Raw genomic sequence first — 19,262 nt, 5'->3', positions numbered from 1 at the left:
GAAAGAAAGTATCAGGAGATCTACTGTTGAACTGTTTTCCTGAAATCACACTCTGCATTGCACAATTTTGGAGAGCACAGTTTCCCATTCCCATGATTGGTCACACTCTGCATTGCACAATTTTGGAGAGCAAGCTATTCCACACCAGTTTCCCGTTCCCATGATTGGGGATTGGTGAATTTTGTAATGATTACTTTGCACTTCAGAAAAAGTCCTAAACTCACACATCAAGTCATGGACTGTACTAAAATATGGATCTATTGATCTTATTCCCTCATAGTTTTCCTTAGGCTGATTAATTCTCTGTGGGTTGACATTTGACAAGGAGTTTGGAGATGGAACTTTGTAAGAAAGTGAAAGCATCCCACCAGATATTTGGCCTGAATCCCATCCTCTTTACTAGTAAGACTCCTACTGACTTCAGTGCAGTGGCATATCATCCTCTCTCTGTTATACTGCCTGTATCTGAGTGTGCATCGATGGTAGGAATAAGTAAAAATTAGCATTTCAACCCAGGATTTAATTTTAGATTTTTAATTTTTCCTTTAGCACATACAAAAAGTTTTGAAATACCTTGTTTTACAATAACATAACCATAAAACTTTGTCATAATCCACAATTAAACTTTACCTCTAAATGGTCATAACTGCAGTTTTCGTGGTGTTCTAGGCTTAGCGTGCCAAAAGCAAATGTGATGAGGAGGCCAGGACTGGTTGAGATGGTCCAGAAACAGTCTCTGTTTACAGGATAGTTACCAGGGTATCCTGGAGAGCTTATTGAGCCGTAAGTACCCGTCAGCTCACCACCACATTCTAGCAGAAAAGAAACATGGAAGAACACAGTCTTTAACACCACATGTCAGGTCAAAAGATGAATTCTCCTCTAGTGTCAAAACTAGGTACAACTTTGGGACCCAGAATGAATTCAACAACAAAGACCAAGCCAAAGAAACCAACAAGTTACTTCTTCCTTTACATTTTACAATTAATTCTGCAATTCAATTGTAAAAACAAAACTCCAAATATTTCCTGATTTGCACAGTAAAAGAAAGACTCTTTCCCAGTTATGATGGAAATGTCTTCAGGAGAATAATCAAAAGCACTGTGCTTTGGATTGGATTTACAAAATTAATCTGAATTTCTGTATTTGGTAGTCTTGTTTCATGTTTTATCCTAGCACAAGACTGTTTTCATTTAGAAAAAAAAAAGTTAATTACAGTGAACTCTGTTTATATACTTGTAATTAAAAAGAAAATAATAATCCCTCTTAGCATAACATTTGGGAATGGTAGAGGTAACTTGTGTGTTATACCTAATTTTAGTCACATTCATACCTCTCTCCTCCTTTGCTCCCCACCCCTCACCCCCCTAAAAAAAGATCTGTTTTCACTTTTCAGTATCTGTATTCATCAGTTTGTAATTATCTATCTAATAATGTCAATTGAAGGAAAAAAAAAAAAAACTACTCCAAAAATTACATTTAAAGCATTTAAATAAATATTTCTGGAAATAAACTGCTCGCCCCCTGAATTTTCCATACTTTTTTCGCTCTATGGCCCTTTCAAGACACAACCCACTGCACAATTTTGTTTCCAGACAATACACAGAACACTGTGTTGAACCAGATGATTTGGGGTTTACTTCTAGAAATACACTGCCAGGCCTCCTGGGAGAATCATACAAAGGCTGTTATCAAGAATTCAGGCAGAAATGTACAGGAAATAATTCCAAAAAATCTCACAGATAATTTAAAATCAAATTCCTAACAATCTATCATGTTTGGAAAGCACGAATCAAACTCTTTAGCCTCTTGTAAATTCAGTGGCAAATAAAAGGCAACTTGCTTGCTCAGACGCTTCTGTGAGAAATGAGAACTAATCAGAAGAACAGCATCTCCAGGAACACATGATCTTTGGGAGATTCCTCACAGGAGGTATAAAACAGCCTTAAAAAACAGCAGAACGTTATTCATGCAGAGGCCTAGAGTTGGAGTTTAAATATTTTAAAGTGACATATATGCCTACATCTCAGCCTCACTCCCTGGTAAAATACTGTCCTACTCCTCCTGATGTTTCCTAATCAAGATAAATAAGTAATTTGTTTTGCTCCAAAGCCATGAAGATGCTAAATTACTTGACATTTCATTAAACTTACCAGGATCCCGAGATTCCCATTGAACAGTAAAACCTCCAGCTGAAATGGTGTGGTTGGAATAGAACCAAAAATACAGGGAGTTGTGGGAACTGAAAAGCTCTGCCGGGGGTGAGGAGCCGCAGTATTTTCCCAGCATGTGCATGGATGCTGAAGGCCCATCGTGGATTTGAAGGAAGTCAGAGTTACACCCATTACTGGCCTCCAGTTGGAAGAGTGGGAAAGTAATACGCAGAATCTAACGGGAAGTAACAAAACAAGAAATTTCTTTTTTTTTTTTTTTTTTTCCCCATCTGCTGAAACACTGTTTATGCAGTAACTCTGTATAGAGGAGATATATCTGTTCATGCAAACTGTGAGGATCTATGAGCTTTGCAGCCACTGTGTCATTTCCCTGAAAAGTTCCAGGACAGAAGAAGATACTACAGAATCTTAAGGATCAAAAGGAAAGAGAGAAGATAGATAGGAAAAATTTGGACAGGGAAGTTTTCTGGAAAGAGCATCCAGTTTTGGGCCCCCTACCATAAAAAAAGACATCGAGGTGCTGGAGCGGGTCCAGAGAAGGGCGACAAAGCTGGTGAGGGGTCTGGAGAATAAGTCTTATGAGGAGAGGCTGAGGGAGCTGGGGTTATTCAGCCTGGAGAAGAGGAGGCTGAGGGGAGACCTTCTTGCTCTCTCCAACTCCCTGAAAGGAGGGTGTAGAGAGGTGGGGGTCGGTCTCTTTTCTCAAGTCACAGGCGACAGGACAAGAGGAAATGGCCTCAAGTTGCCCCAGGGGAGGTTCAGGCTGGATATTAGGAACAATTTTTTCACTGAAAGGGTTCTCAGCCATTGGACTGGGCTGCCCAGGGAGGTGGTTGAGGCCCCATCCCTGGAGGTGTTCAAAAGACGGGTTGATGTAGTGCTGGGAGGTCTGGTTTAGTGATGATGCTCCTTGTTTGTTGTGTGGGTGTCTATTTTTGTCAGTTAGGTTGCCGGTTGGACAAGATGATCTTTAAGGTCCCTTCCAACCTAGAAGATTCTGTGATTCTGTGATTATTTCTACAAACTAATAATCATTTGCCTTTGTCTGTTATATGAGGGAAATATATATATGCGTATATTTCAGGCCATGGGAAAATCTTGAAATACAGCATGAAATACTTTGTTGCAGGTTTCCCATGACAGTTTTCTCATCAGATAATTAACATTTCTCATCCTTGCTATGATTGACAATATTGTCATGGGAGTTAAAAAAATGGAACGAACTTTTTTTCCCACATATAAAATCAGTGTTTTGTAAACCCACTCTAGATACTTAGTGACATACACAGCTTTATGTATGTTCAGATTCTGCACTGATGTGCTTTAATATACCTCTGCTGAAGACCGTAGTGGCTTTCAAGTTTAAGTATATATCACATAAATATATATAATTCTGTGAAAACCACTAGCAACTACTGGTTTATAAAACCACTTAATTCATTCCATGAAATTTCAAAAATAGATCAAGTATTTAGATGCCATGTAAGAAGTCCCATGCTAAAGGGTGAAGCAACATATTTTGTAGTTGTTATTTATAACACAAATGAAATTGTTAGTTGCAGATATGAACCAGAATATGCATTTGAGTGCAACATTTAAAAATGAATCCTTAAAAAATTCAAATGCCATACAAAGCCATTGACAATATGAATTCAGTATTCCATATTTTTGGCACTCGGAAATCAGAAACATGCAAGTGTTCTGGAGTAACTTAGCTCACAAACCAACTTTGGAGCCCACCAGAGCAGAGCTTTTCTCATGCAGCTATTCACAGATCAAATTCTAAAGCAATGTAAAATGGGAACCTTCTCTAGGTGGTGGCAGATGGATACATTCTAATCCTTAGCTGCATTGGCAAAACCTGGAAAATATAACCCAAGCGAATTCTTAGGCTGAGGAGCCTGAAGGCTTGTAAGGATCTGAAACCTAATCTTTTTGAAAAACTGGAGGGTGGATCTAAAAGATTGGATCACAGTATTGGAATATGCGGCAGGAAGATGGTCACGTTTGCTCTGATGAGCTGAGGGGTTCTGCAGAGTGAGGGTTTCTTTAACCTGAACTCTATTTTACCTTGTTGGGGTTAGTTTGAATAACCCAAGCACAGCTGACCCCAGTGTCGTACCGCTGGCTGTTGGGGCTGTTAGGGTAACTGAAAGTCCCCCTGAGGCCTGAGAGATATCCTCCACAAGCTGCAGAAAGAGAGCAAAAATTAAATGGATTCATTTGTGCTATCACTATACAGATGTAAAAAAAATCTTAACTTTCTTGCATAGCTTTGGCTTCCTAAGTACTTAAAACAAGGGTGAAATATACTTCCATAAAAGACTCTTCAGGATTTCCTCTAAAGTGGAATGACATCACAAAAAATGAACAAAACTACTCCCTGGAAGAAAAATAGTTCCTGGAAAAAGAACAAAGATTTTCAGCAGGAATATATGGATACTGCCAGAAGATGTTGATTCTGTTTGTTTCCAGAAGGCTACCTCCAGATTGAATCTTTACATTTTTCTGCTACAATGGAATAGTATTTTGAAGCGAACATGATATAAATTATTTCTCAGTAGCGGTGCATCATAGAAGTTATCCTTCAGGTGTTTTATTTTCCTGTTTATTCTTTTTGGTCAGATTTCTGGGCCTGATAATATGTTTCATGATATACCATGGTCTCTGCTCTCTCTGAGCCATTCAATGAATGGGAGCTGTGAACTGGGAATCCCAAACAGCTACAGAAAAATATGTCCATAGAGCACCCAAAATAAAATACACACACCACTACAGTGTACAACAAGCAGCTGTAGTTTAACATTGAACTGATGCTAAAGAAACATTCAATTCTCAAACTGAAATTAAGTATTTTGTTTCAAGGAGTGGTCAAAATAATATAATTTTATTTGAAGTGTCCATCTAAAACATCTCACCATTTCTCAACCAGATTCAGAATTGTCATGTCATAAAAACATTGGTTTTCCCTTAATTAGGAACTAAACCAGAAGTTGATACATGATAACTTCTCACTGGATTAAAAAAAATGGTTTTCTATCCCTTTTATTATGAATAGTTAATTTTTTTTTTTTCCACATGTGCTTAATAATAAAACATTACTGGTTAGCTATTTAAAGAAAATTGAAAAAAGCCTGAAGTAGCTCTAAAACAGAGCAGATTTCACAGGGCCTCAGTGAAAGTTTTACATTCTGTGTCCTAGGAAAAGTTAATCATCTTCGCAGCAAGCTGCAGTAAATATAAGCCACCTGACAGATGGTTGCCACAGGGATGCTCACTGGAATGCTCTCCTGACTTTGTTTAATTAAAATTAATGACCAAAAAATCCCAAGCAAACAGAAGTGATATTAAGAAGCAACATTAAAGACAGAACCTTGCAGCCACTCTATAAAACTCAGAGTCCCCCATTCTCATGGATGAAATTTCTCTCGTTAGATTGCTGCTTGAAAACCTTTTCTGGCTTTTTGTCTTAACTGAAAACGTCAGGACTTCTCAGCTTTGCAACAGAGGAAATAGTACGCACGAAAGAGAAGCGTTGTTTCTTGTAAATCTATTCTCCTTATATCGGATCCACTTTCCCAACCAGGTTACCAGACCACTTTCTCAGGAACAGAGATCTTATTTTAGGATGTCTGGCGTCTACTCAAGGCCAGTGGGCCTGCAGATCAACTTCATTGTTACGTTCCTACTGCTAAACAAAGCAGCTAGAAACAAAACTCATGGAAAACTCCGACTCCAAGGGACTTTGGGTTGGGACCTGTAATCCACCAAGAAGGGTTTGGGCTTTCCCCCGCCCCCCGCCGTCAAACCTTGGTTCTTATTCACATATTAATCATATCTAATATCAAGTATCTCCTCGTTGAAGCCTGGGGGCCTGTTTCTCCTGGGGAGGAGGTCCCGGCCGTACCTTGCTGGGCGGTCTGGCACTGAGGTCCTGTCCAGCCACCGGTGCACTCGCAGGAGTAGCCGTTGACCCCGTCGGTGCAGCTCCCCCCATTCTGGCATGGGTTGCTAACGCATTCGTCAATGTTCTCCGTACAATTAGGGCCTGTCCAGCCCGCGTTACACAGGCAGAAATATCCAGAGATTATTGCCTACGGGTATAAGTAAATGCAATAAAATGAACAATGAGCATGGATCACCTAAAGGAATCAATGTCGTTGGCAGAAAGATTGATACTTACACTCGTTTTATGGGGTGATATCAGAGCAAAGAAATAAAACATTTGGAATTTAAGAGCCTTGATGGTCACTGGTGAATACCAAAATAAACCCAAAGCCTAATCAGATTATCTAGCTCTTTGTTTTTTCTATTAAGTTATTTCTTTGCAGGGCTCCTTCAAATTACTTTCTAAAAAGTCAGAATCTGTATTCATTTAGCCATTCGGAAAACTGTTTGCTTGGCTTTGAAACAATCACCCTAGAAACAACTCAATCATATTATCTAAACATTATAAATAGCAAGTGAAGATAACAGTGATTTATAAATCATTTCTTTCAGGCCTGTTCTCTGGGAAGTCTGCACTGCAGTTACGTGGGCTATTAACTTTCTTTTTCACCCTGAGGGATGTGAAATGGGAAAAATTTCATTGCCTTCTCTGCATTATTCCTCATTCTGTGTGTCTCTTTTCCATTTCTTCTGCCTCAACCTTTACTATTTTTCCTTATTATCAAGTCTTCTAATACCTCTAACTTAGTGGACAAAGTAAATGGTCGCTGTGCATGAGAATGAGTCCACACCACCAATCAGCAAAGGTCTAAAGCACTCAGCACCAGTAAAAACCCACCAGCACCAGTATCCCATCGCTAGCCTGGGGTACCAGCTACCACCTTTCTGGTTATTAGTGCCAAGACTGCTGCCTCCACTTCAAGCACAAAGAAATAGCTTGTGTGCCATGAAACTCACTTGGTTTTCCTTTGGTCTATCCGTTGATCTCCCATTCCTTGCTGACCTTGCCTCATTACCTTTACTGTGTCTGCACTCAGCTTTCAGTCTCCCTGCTCTCTGTGGTGTTACTGGTTATAACCATACTTGTTCAGCTCTGGGCCCCTCACCACAGGAAGGACATTGAGGGGCTGGAGCGTGTCCAGAGGAGAGCCACCAAGCTGGGGAGGGGTCTGGAGAACAAGTCACACAAGGAGAGGCTGAGGGAACTGGGCATGTTGAGTTTGGAGAAGAGGAGGCTGAGGGGAGACCTCCTTGCCCTCTCCAACTCCCTGAAAGGAGGGTGTAGAGAGGTGGGGGTTGGCCTCTTCTCCCAAGGGAATCATGACAGGAGCAGAGGAAATGGTCTGAAGTTGGGGCAGGGGAGGTTTAGATGAGATCTGAGGAAGAATGACTTTGCTGAGAGGGTGGTCAGGCCCTGGAAGGGCCTGCCCAGGGAGGTGGTGGAGTCACCATCCCTGGAGGGATTTAAGAAACGTGTAGACGTGGCACTTCAGGGCATGCTCTAGTGCCCGAGATTGCTGGCTTGTTGGGTTTTTTTTGCTTTTTTTTGGTGTGTGTGTATAGTTGGACTCGATGATCTCAAAGGTCCCTTCCAACCATCAAGATTCTGTAACTACAAAGCATTGTCATGAATTGTGAGGAGTCCAGCACTTACCAAACACTGTCCATTTGCACAAGGGTTTTGCAGCTGGCAGATATCACTGAGAGGAGAGCACCCATTTGGCCCATATCCACTTCCAGTGTACCCAGATGTGCAGGAACAAAACGGCATTGGCCCTTGGGAGATGAGACAAGATTCAGAAAATAAATTGGTCCTTGTTACAATGACAATACCAACCATGACAGTTAAGGTCCTTGACATTTTGAAACACAGCCTTTATATAATTCTAATTTATTTAATCTTTTGATACGTTCCCTGGTCAGTGTCCAGTTTGACTATGGAAAAATTCCTAGTGCTGCTTTGCTATGGGTATCTGAGAGTCCAAGGTCACCTTTGTGGGAAATGACAGAAGTACTAAAAGGGTAGTTAAGACATGAATAGTAAAAGCAGCTGAAACTGGAAAACTGCATAAAAAACATGAATTTCACCGAATTTCACTAAATTTCAGAGTTGGAAGGGACCTCTAGAGCCCATCCAGCCCAACTCCCCTGCCAAAGCAGGGTTGCCCAGAGCACATCACTCAGGAGCATCCAGGCGGGGCTTGAAGGTCTCCAGAGAAGGGGACTCCACACCCTCCCTGGGCAGCCTGTCCCAGGGCTCTGCCACCCTCACCCCAAACAAGTTCTTCCTCACATTGGAGTGGAACTTCCCATGGTCCAGCTTGTGCCCGTTGCCCCTTGTCCTGTCCCTGGGAACCACTGAGAAGAGTCTGGCTCCACCCTCCTTCAACCAGCCCTTTAGATACTTTCACCCTTTAGATCCCCATATTTTTATGATGAAATCTGCTCTTTGGTGGAGCCTAAATCTATTTCTGTCAGTGTTTGTGGAAAGACCTGCTGGCTTTAGCTAATCTGACTGTAAATTCCTTTGTGTGAGGTGAAACTGGCTGTGGAGAAGGGACTGCAATAGAAATGCAGTGCTACAAAGTGGACTCAGCCTAACCAAACCCTCCTTGAGATTCACACTGGTGTTACTCACAGTCCTTAAGAGCGCACCATACCTGGAGCTGAGGTACAAGTAGCCAAAGGATGGCACCCTCCATTATTTATTGAGCAGATATCAACCTGGGTACATGTTTGACCATCTCCCTCATAACCTGTTCAGAGGTAAATCTCAGTTAGTCTATAACAAATATGTTCTCTGAGTATCAGCAGCAAAACAATAATTTGGTGAGAAAAAGAACTAATTTATGGTGTAAAATCAGAGTCTTCTGCAGTTAGAACATTGAGATCGCCATTGGAGTATATCCTGGCATATTTATTGTGGTTCCTACACTATAGCTAAGATCAGAATCCATCTCCAAGTCCTCCCTGATTTTAGAAAAAAGGTGTATTACTATTAGGCAAATATAGGTGTGGTCAGAGCGAGGCCATAGGAGCTCAGGTCTCTCAGCCACCATGTGCTTCCCTCCCTGTGCTTCTGCACCCAGCCAGCCCCAACCTTCTCCGGGCTTCCTGCTGCACACCACATCTGCCCTTGGGTCTCAAACACAACATCCAGCTCCTCCCGGGAGGCTCAGCAGGACCAAAGCATGGCCAGAACTGAGGTCCACTGCACCACATCAAAACCTGCCTGAGGATTCATTTCCAGCACGGCGATAGCTCTTCAATGCTCAGTAACCCAGAGTCTTTTGCCATTTAAGCAGCAATTGAAAGGTGAATTAGAAACACTTTTTCCTGCTAGTATTTCTAGTATTGATAGCATGCATTTCATAAAGCACTTTAAATCAAAAACCACAAATTAGAAAGATGTAAGTCATGATTTCCACTGCTTGGCCTGTACTGCAATCGAAACATTGCCGCCTTAGACAGCATTCAGAGCATGACAAACAATTATCTAGGCTTTTTTAAGACAGACAATACAGCTGATTTACGGCACACAGGATACTCTTTCAATGAATACAGACAATGAAATTACTAGCATAATTACACAACCCTTGTTTCTCATTAATGATCTTATAAAGGAGGTACTTCGTCACATCACGGCTCTGACACTGAAAAGGGCACTGAGCACAAGAGAAACACATTTCAGAGGATCATCATTATAGACATACTCTACAGAATGTTCACTTATAGCTGAAGTAGTTTGAATATACTTGGACTCTGCAGAGCACAGCATCTGTCACTCGTTTAGTGGCCAGCCCAGCCCAAACTGCAATAGCATTCTATGTTACAGCATTGCTTTGTTTGTGTGATGCTTCTGTATATAAGACAAATCTTCAGTTTAAGTCTACCATAAAAAAGGCTTAAATGTTTTGAGTCTTCATCCTTTAGGTCTTTCTATAGTTTTACCAACAAAAACATCCATTTTACCTGGTGGACAAAGCCCACAGTGGAAGGATCCCATTGTGTTGATACATTGAACCATTGGCGCTGTGGAGCAGCCTCCATTATTACTTTCACATTCATCAATGTCCTGGCAACTGAAGCCATTTCCTTGCCAGCCTAAAAAGAACCACAGGAGAGAGAGACATTAAAATAGAAAATTCCTGGCCTTTTCATTTTCTTCTTTGACTAGATCTTTTCACAGAGCAGAAAAATATGACTTTTGAATCTCATTTCATTAACACAAGAGAAGACCTGTCCCTCTCATAAGTAATGAAAGTTAATCCTGGTCTGCAAAATAGGTTACAAACACAACAGGGTGGAGACGTGTGTGCAAGAACATTTCATTTTATTTATTTTAACGTGTGTTTAATTGAAAGCACTTTAACCTAAACAGTTCTGACCTAGTACACACACGTACAATTTGGAGCAAAGCTTTACCATAACTCCAGTTACGATACACTTTAACTTCCCCTTCTATACACACTGCCTACCCAACTCAGGAAAAGGAATCATAGGTTGTATGGCTTAAGGGGACAATTAGATGTTTATATTGCCTTAGGGCAGTAGGCATAGGGACATGAAGGTACCCCAGACCTATTACATGAAGGCAAGAGGACGTGATGGACATGAAGGTACCCCCTCCCACCCGAGAGTGTGGAAGGAGGCGATACCTGCGGGGCAGGGACCACACCAGTAGGAGCCCGGTGTGTTGTGGCACTGCACAGGTGGGTTCTGTGAGCAGGGACGATGAGGGAGGCTGCATTCATCTACGTCAGCACTGCAGGCAGGGCTGCCAGGGGGGGACATCCAGCCAGTGTCACAGATACAGTGGTACTTGGGCTGCCACGGCAAACAGCACATTGCTTATTTTAGACAGTTAGAACAGTCAAGTGTCAGGAGGAGTTCATTTTATAAAAATTTCTTTAAAATCATCGTCAGAAAGCTTTCAGAGCAATACATATTTCACATGTTCTGTTTTATAAGCTTCTTCGGTAGTTTTCTCAGTCTATTTCTTCCTCTGAATTTACCTATTTAGATTATGGAAGCAACAACAAGCTCATTCATTATGTTCATAAAAGAAACCTGTAATTTACCCCAAAGCTCCCAGAGAAAATGAACAGCAATTACGAGCTGTACATAAACATAATTAAAAGTCATCAACTCGCTTTGTAACCAGGGTAAACAGATCGGTGTAAGCAACCTGAAATCAACTTGGCTCTTTTCTTCTAAGCAAAGTGTTCAGTAATCCCTGCCATGTGCAGCGTTGACATTAAATTGCAAATATACATTTTCTTGGAGGAAAACAATTTTCTCTCTAGTAAACTTAACTAATGGCCAGATTTCAGCATTTTTCTAGCTTTGGTCCAATTAAAGCTAATGGGAGCTTTATTGTTGACCGTCACAGGAGCAGACACTGTTAAGCCAACTCTGAACCCTTTTGAAAAGCTTTTTCCACAGAAATGGGCAGAAACCAAGTGACGAGCTGTGAAAACTATAACAAATTCAGCAAAGGAATGATTTTTATAGCGTATGGTAACGAATATGTGGTGTTGTCTGGAAGAGTGCATGGGTGTACAGGAGCATCAAAGAGCACAGGCATGCCAGGGTGGGTGGTTTCGGAGGGTGGCAGCTCCCAGGCCACCATCAATAACGTTCCATGGGTATACCTTTCTCCAGGAAAAAACAGATTCATGATGTTTGTCCTTCTTAATCATTTAGGTAATAAAATAGTCTAGCAGCTTAGAACTCCCCAAATAATGAGTTCAACAGGAAGAACATTATGCTTCAAGTAAGACTGACTATTCAAAGAATATTCCCAAGATCCCTAGGGAGGTAGCAGTGGATCTGACATTGTGACAAGCACGTCTAACAAGACACAAGGCATTTTCAATTCTTTTTGCTGTTCTTTGGACAACAGAGAGGCTACGTTACGTTGTGGAGAGGAATTTCTTGCTGTTTTTTCAGCAGCAGCATGTGCTACGCAGTTTTGCGGTGTTCGGCATTATTTGGTGCTTATTCACAACTTCTGTTGTTCCTTACCTTGTTGGGCTGATCCCTGTCTGCATCTACACAGATGCCATGGCCACAGAGCACCTCAGATCCTGCCTGACAGTCATCAAACTTCGAGGCACAGCGAGGCCCGTAGGTTTCTGGAGTACAGGAGCAGCTAGAGGTGAAAGCAAGCAGAAAAATCAAAATGTTGCCTATATACAGCACTATCCCTGTCTGCATCTACACAGATGCCATGGCCACAGAGCACCTCAGATCCTGCCTGACAGTCATCAAACTTCGAGGCACAGCGAGGCCCGTAGGTTTCTGGAGTACAGGAGCAGCTAGTGGTGAAAGCAAGCAGAAAAATCAAGATGTTGCCTATATAGAATCATAGAATCATAGAATGGTCTAGGTTGGAAGAGACCCTTGGGATCATCGAGTCCAACCATCTCCCCTACTCTACAAAGTCCTCCCCTACACCATGTCCCTCAGCACTGCATCTAAACGGCCCTTAAACACAGCCAGGGATGGTGACTCCACCCCCTCCCTGGGCAGCCTGTTCCAATGCCCGACCACTCTTTCGGTGAAAAATTCCTTCCTAATGTTCAATCTAAACCTCCCCTGTTGGAGCTTGAAGCCGTTCCCTCTCGTTCTGTCACTAATTACCTGTGAGAAGAGACCAGCACCAACCTTTCTAAAGATCACATATTGCCATAGTAAGAGATCTTTCCACACCCTTCCCTCTATGTGGTGTTTCTCACGAAATCTATTTAGCAGTATTGGCAATGCCATTAATAATCATGCACAGAGGCAAAGGCTCCCATTCAGCAGAGACTCAAGAATCACACTTGTGTATATCCATGAGTGTGTGACCCTATGGGAATATATACAGCCTTCTTTTTTTTTTTTTTTACATTTGGAAGTGAAAATTCAGAAAAAAAGCAATGTCTAACACAAGACTAACAGCAGACTATGAGCCTGGAAATCTCCCCTTCAGTCAGAGCGCATGCAAACCTTGTGTTTCAGTTTATGACCCTCATATGATGCCGAGTGCCTAAACCCCTACATCTAGCAACAAGCAGAAAAGCCACATGCCAGAGCACAGGGTACCTTCACAACCACACCTCAGCATGGGGCAGCTCTTCTCCCAGCAGCAGCCCAGCTTTCGGGCAAGCGTGGCGGGCAGGAGGAGGCATCTGGGGCTGATGAGGTGGGAAGGACAAAGAAGTGGGCAGAAGGGATGCATCCCGCAGCAGGGATCTGGCTTGCAGGCTGCCAGCTGCATCACACTGCTATTTATAGGATATACCTTAGTCACAGCACCATACATATGCAGTGGAAGTGAAACGAGGAGCTTCTAAGCCATCAGGTAATATTTCCCTTTTCTCTGGCGCTTTATTTCTACATGGACCAAATCTGAGGATCTGAAACACAACTGAAAGGGACTTAAATGTGCAGAAAGGCTCCTAACAGTCCGCTAGCTTTTTATAACAATGACAGTGAGACACTTGTCTGCCTTCTAGTTACATCATGGAATTATTGGAGTTGGAAGGGACCTTCTAGAGCCCATCCAGCCCAACTCCCCTGCCAAAGCAGGGCTGCCCAGAGCACATCACTCAGGAGCATCCAGGCGGGGCTTGAAGATCTCCAGAGAAGGGGACTCCACACCCTCCCTGGGCAGCCTGTCCCAGGGCTCTGCCACCCTCACCCCAAACAAGTTCTTCCTCACATTGGAGTGGAACTTCCCATGGTCCAGCTTGTGCCCGTTGCCCCTCGTCCTGTCACTGGGAACCACTGAGAAGAGTCCGGCTCCATCCTCCCTCAACCCACCCTTTAGATACTTGTCAGCATTGATAAGGTCTCCCCTCAGCCTTCTCTTCTCCAGGCTAAAGAGTCCCAGCTCTCTCAGTCTCTCCTCATCAGGGAGCTGCTCCAATCCCTCCATCATCTTTGTTGCCCCACGCTGGACTCTCTCCAGCAGTTCCCTGTCTCTCTTGAACTGGGGAGCCCAGCACTGGACGCAGGATTCCAGTTGTGGCCTCCCCAGTGCAGAGCAGAGGGGGAGAATGACCTCCCTCCACCTCCTGGCCACACTCTTCCCTACGCAGCCCAGGATCCCACTGGCCTCTTGGCCACAAGGGCACATTGCTGGCTCATGGAGAGTTTACTGTCCACCAGGACCCCCAGATCCTTCTCCTCAGAAGTGCTTTCCAGCAGGTCCACCCCTAACCTATATTGGTGCTTGGCATTCTTCCTCCCCAGGTGCAGGACCCTACACTTGCCCTGTTGAACCTCATCAGGTATGCTGTGATGTCTGCTGATGTCTGCTCCTCACAGAGACATTCCGCAGGCAGACAGCCCCCTTTGATAGCTTTTAAGCTGGCTAATGCAAACTAGTCTGTAAAAGCATTTATCTGCAGCATTTGAATCAGGTTTTTCCAGTGCAGCTGATCTGGACCTTGGAGCAATTTATTAATAAGCTGCTCAGCTGAAAGAGCAGCTTGATAAGCCAATTGCAGGTAACTAAATGCTGCACCCAGGACAAGCAACCTGGATGAACTTAGGCTTAAAAAAACCCCAACACAATGGCTTAATGCTTAACTGCAGTCTGCAGTACTGTAAGACACATGTTGATTATTGTAAGAGAGGGCAGATAGACCAACACCATCTCGCCAGTGCGGTAGCTCAACCTGGGCAAGCACAGAGGCAGCAGCTCAGGGAACCAGATCACCTTTTTCTGTTCAAAGTACACTCAGAGCTTCATGTTCAACTCCAAAGGACGCAGCAAGGCAATCAGAACGGCTCCAACGGAGGACAACAGCACTGTCTCCTGCCTAGGCTGTCAAAGATTAATCTGCTACCCATCTAAGTTGCTCAAAGAACATCTTCAAGAAGTAGGTCATGTTGCAAGGAGCTTCAGCCAAATTGCAACGCACTGCCTTCATTCTCTCCTGTTGCTGATGCCTTATCATGATGAAGCCTCCATTATTTTGATTCTGCCACAAAAGTCTGATGGACATGGACATCTCACAGGCCTTTCACCCAAGTGATGCAATGGCCTGTTATGGTCCTGATTCAGGAAGGTATTTCCAGAATACCTGCTCGTTTTCCTGAATTATGGTTTGAAGCATGCAAGTAAAGAATCTGAGCAGGGAGTGAAGACTGCCTTATGCTCCATTTGCCAGTACTTGATCCAGTACAGCTCTTCACCTGGTATTATCACCAGGGGCTATGGAAAGTTAAATATCACCATTTTCTTCACCCACAGTCCATACTGCATATATGGGGCATATAACTACACCAGAGCAGGAATGGGGTGACCTGGGTTGCTGGGGCCTAGGAAAACTAGCAGCAATGTTCTCACAGTTGTTTAAAAGAGCCATGTCATGCTCTACCTGGGGATGGATTCGGCATCTGGGGAGCACTCAGGAGACAGACAGACAGTATGTGAAGGGAGACTGTGAAGAAAGTACAATGGGGTTGGGGAGAGGGCTCAGTAATCACTCAGTGCCCTCAATAATCCTGAGGGAATAATACAAGAGCAATAACACCAAGATATAGATGATTTGTGAAGAGGTCCATTTCAGGAAGCACTGATTCAGCAGGCACTAAGGAGGGCAAGAATTACATTGGGGAGAAAACTTTCAGGAATCACGACTGTAACTCAATGACAACACTTGTGAGAAATGCAGAGGGTTTGTCCTCTCAAACCTTAATTTAGTCACACACCCGTACACCACATCTCTGAGCACAGTAAGAAACAACAAGTGAAGGCAGGCTGCTTTGTGTGTCATTTCTTTGACAAATGTCCTTGTTGGGGACAGCTGCAGGCAAGCCACTAACATCCTTTGAAATCAAAGAAAAGCTGACAAGGAAGCACCACGCACCAATGACACCTCAGCAGGCTCCGTGTTAACGCTGAAGTGTGAGGAGCACTACAGGAGAACTTCCCTTGTGGGAGGTTCTTCCAAATACTGACAAAGCATTATAAGCACTACAAGGTAATACTTGTAGGGGCTAAGATTTTCTTGCTGAAGCAGGAGACAGAATGCTCTGCAGAAAGCTGCGGCATGTTCTCCACCCTGGCTTGTTCCCATTGCACAAGGAGAGTTTTGCATTATATCTGAAAGTTATTTATTTACCAGATTATTCCACATTTTGGAAAATAAGAGGCAGAACGTTCACAGGCTGGCTTGCCCTGTAAACAAGAGCATGTTTCCTGAGAAGCTGGGCACAGCCAGGGAAGGATATGCTTCAGGGATCTCATGTCTAGGGGGGCCCACACACGGGCAGCCCAGGCACCCTCCTGGCCAGGGGGCTGCAGACAGCATTTCTCCTCTGTTTCCACCTGGCAGCCCCGTGCATTGCCTGCTCCCCTGCAGTCTCAGCAGAGCCTGCACTTCTGGAGGGGCTGGAGGCATTGCTGAGTTATGCAGTGTGCTGGGAATGCCAGTGATCAAGGATGACCATGTATTCAAGAGGTTTCCAACAGCTCAAAGCCTTTGCTGGGCCAAAGCTATTCACCTTCATCTCCTTACTCCTCTTCAGGGGAAGGTGATAACAGAAAATCACAGAATCGTCTAGGTTGGAAGGGACCTTTAAGATCATCTGGTCCAACCATAATAATAATTTTTAAAAAAAAGGCCCTAAACAAAACACAAACACCAACACTAAACCATATTCCCAAGCACCATGTCAATTCTTTTGAACACCTCCAGGGATGGTGCCTCAACCCCTTCCCTGGGCAGCCCATTCCAATGCCCGATAACCCTTTCAGGGTAAAGATTTTTCCTAATCTCCAATCTGAACTTCCCCTGCCCCAACTTCAGACCGTTTCCTCTTGTTCTATTGCCTGTTCCCTGGGAGAAGAGATCGCACCCCCCCTGGCTACACCCTCCTTTCAGGGAGTTGGAGAGAGCCAGAAGGTCTCCCCTCAGCCTCCTCATCTCCAGGCTGAACACCCCCAGCTCCCTCAGCCTCTCCTCATAAGACTTACTCTCCAGACCCCTCCCCAGCTCCGTTGCCCTTCTCTGGACCCGCTCCAGCACCTCAATGTCTTTTTTGTGGTGAGGGGCCCCACAGCACTTGAGGTGGGGCCTCATTAGTGCCCAGTACAGGGGGACAATCACATCCTGAGTCCTTCTCACCACAGTGTTCCTGACACAGGCCAGGATGCTGGTGGCCTTCTTGGCCACCTGGGCACACTGCTGGCTCCTGTTCACCCCACAGGCCACCAACACCCCCAGGTCCTTTTCTGCCAGGCAGCTCCAGCCACTCTGCCCCCAGCCTGTAGCGCTGCAGGGGGTTGGTGGGACCCAAGGGCAGGACCCAGCACTTGGCCTTCTTGAAACTCATCCCATTGGCCTCAGCCCATCCATCCAGCCTGTCCAGATCCCTCTGCAAGGCCTCTCTACCCTCCAGCAGGTCAGCACTCCAACCCAATAGGGCTGTGCTAGGTGGGCATGCTGGTGAGTGTTGGTTACAGACCAGCATGCCATATCTCACTGCCCTGTCGGCACACCATGGTGCAGTAAATTTCCATCAAATCATCTGCACCTACAACAGAGAGCCAGGTCACCAGAAACTGTCTCCAATTTGCAGCCTCCTCCTTTCCAGCTGTGTGAAAAATCTGATTCTCGCTCCTCTTCTTGTGTCGAAGCAGGCAATGGCTTCAGGGAGCCTTCTGTGTCTGAGGTGGGCTCGAGTGTAGTGTATATTGAGGATTTTATATTCTTTCAGACTGTAGTGCACAGATATTAAACAGACTTAATCCTAGAACTTGTGCAGCGGGTATGATATTGAGTACAAAAATAGCAAAGCATTTCACATAGGGTTTTTGTGTATAGCTTTGAAAAGTTACCTGTAGCTGCCTGGTGTGTTCACACAAGTAGCTCCATTCTGGCAGCCTAGCGCTGTTCCAGCATAAATCTGGCATTCATTAACATCCAAGGAACACAGGAGGCCCTAAGATAAAATGGAAAATCAGTTTATTTTCCAAATAACTGAGAAACGAAGCAAACCATGGAGCCAATGTTTAATATAGTTTCCAAAGATATACAAACCATGGGCCACTATCAACACAGCTTCCCTTATGAAACATTATAACAAAACTCTGTATTTCAGCTGTGTTTCTGTGACCCTGGTTATCAGTCAGACGAGGGATAAAATATTTCAGATGTTTGCAGAAAGCATATGGACAGCATAATACTGTCATCCCCCCCTATTTCCCAGATTGCTAGCAAAAGGCTCAGAAAACCTTCTTTCAAACTGTTTCTATCAGGAGATGCTGTTTTATTAAGACTTGAAAGCACAGCAATTTTGACCCAATTCCTGCTGGGACAACTTTCAAGTTGAGAGCCTTTGAAAAGAAGATGTAACTTTTCCACCTCTAGCGCATGTAACAGCACCATTGAAGCCTTTGCCAGTAAAGTCTTTGGATTGAAAAATCTCAGAACGGGATTGGTTACTTACACCCCCGTTTGTCTAATTTGTTTGAGCTTGAATAAACATAATTCCCTTCCCCCAGTCTTTCTCTATCCTTGCGTAAGAGCAACAGCAAGGCATGCAGTTCAGCTCTCTCTGCTCAGCAAAAACCAGAGACTAATTCTCTGCTGTGGGAACTGCCAAGCAATCACTGCCTTCATGGGCCATCGCCCGCGGACAACAGCGCAGAGTCTGCCCGATGGCTCGGCCTGCACTTTTTTTTTGGTATATACTGATATTGTTGAGAAGCAGATGTGCTGCCCTTCAACCTAACGATGAGTAGGGAGGTGATTGTGCCCCTGTACTCGGCACTGGTGAGGCCACACCTCGAGTGTTGTGTCCAGTTTTGGGCACCTCAATACAAGAGAGATCTCGAGGTGCTGGAGCGAGTGCAGAGGAGGGCAACGGAGCTGGTGAGGGGGCTGGAAAACAAATCGTATGAGGAGCAGCTGAGGGAGTTGGGACTGTTTAGTGTGAGGAAGAGGAGGCTGAGGGGACACCTCATCACTCTCTACAACTACTTGAAAGGACACTGTAGAGAGGTTGGTGCTGGTCTCTTCTCACAAGTAATTAGTGACAGAACGAGAGGGAATGGCTTCAAGCTCCAACAGGGGAGGTTTAGATTGAACATTAGGAAAGAATTTTTCACAGAAAGAGTGGTCGGGCATTGGAACAGGC

At 44.2% G+C, this 19,262-nt stretch overlaps 1 protein-coding gene across 1 annotated transcript in view; it reads right to left on the bottom strand.

The window, feature by feature from the left end:
• The window catches only part of CUBN (cubilin), a 166,347-nt gene that overhangs the window by 143,748 nt on the left and 3,337 nt on the right, over positions 1 to 19,262 (bottom strand). The window contains exons 6-15 of the mRNA XM_014945868.1: positions 17,962 to 18,065; positions 12,150 to 12,276; positions 10,781 to 10,949; positions 10,095 to 10,226; positions 8,783 to 8,878; positions 7,777 to 7,898; positions 6,082 to 6,268; positions 4,245 to 4,363; positions 2,154 to 2,388; positions 631 to 812 (exon numbers count right to left, since the gene is read on the bottom strand). Coding sequence (XP_014801354.1) covers positions 631 to 812; positions 2,154 to 2,388; positions 4,245 to 4,363; positions 6,082 to 6,268; positions 7,777 to 7,898; positions 8,783 to 8,878; positions 10,095 to 10,226; positions 10,781 to 10,949; positions 12,150 to 12,276; positions 17,962 to 18,065 — 1,473 coding nt within the window. The remainder of the gene's footprint in view (positions 1 to 630; positions 813 to 2,153; positions 2,389 to 4,244; positions 4,364 to 6,081; positions 6,269 to 7,776; positions 7,899 to 8,782; positions 8,879 to 10,094; positions 10,227 to 10,780; positions 10,950 to 12,149; positions 12,277 to 17,961; positions 18,066 to 19,262) is intronic.

Source organism: Calidris pugnax, unplaced genomic scaffold (genome assembly GCF_001431845.1).
Source record: "Calidris pugnax isolate Ruff unplaced genomic scaffold, ASM143184v1 scaffold19, whole genome shotgun sequence".
Classification (NCBI taxonomy): domain Eukaryota; kingdom Metazoa; phylum Chordata; class Aves; order Charadriiformes; family Scolopacidae; genus Calidris; species Calidris pugnax.
The sequence above is the reverse complement of the archived record's forward strand: the minus strand, read 5'-3'. Positions and strand labels throughout refer to the sequence as shown.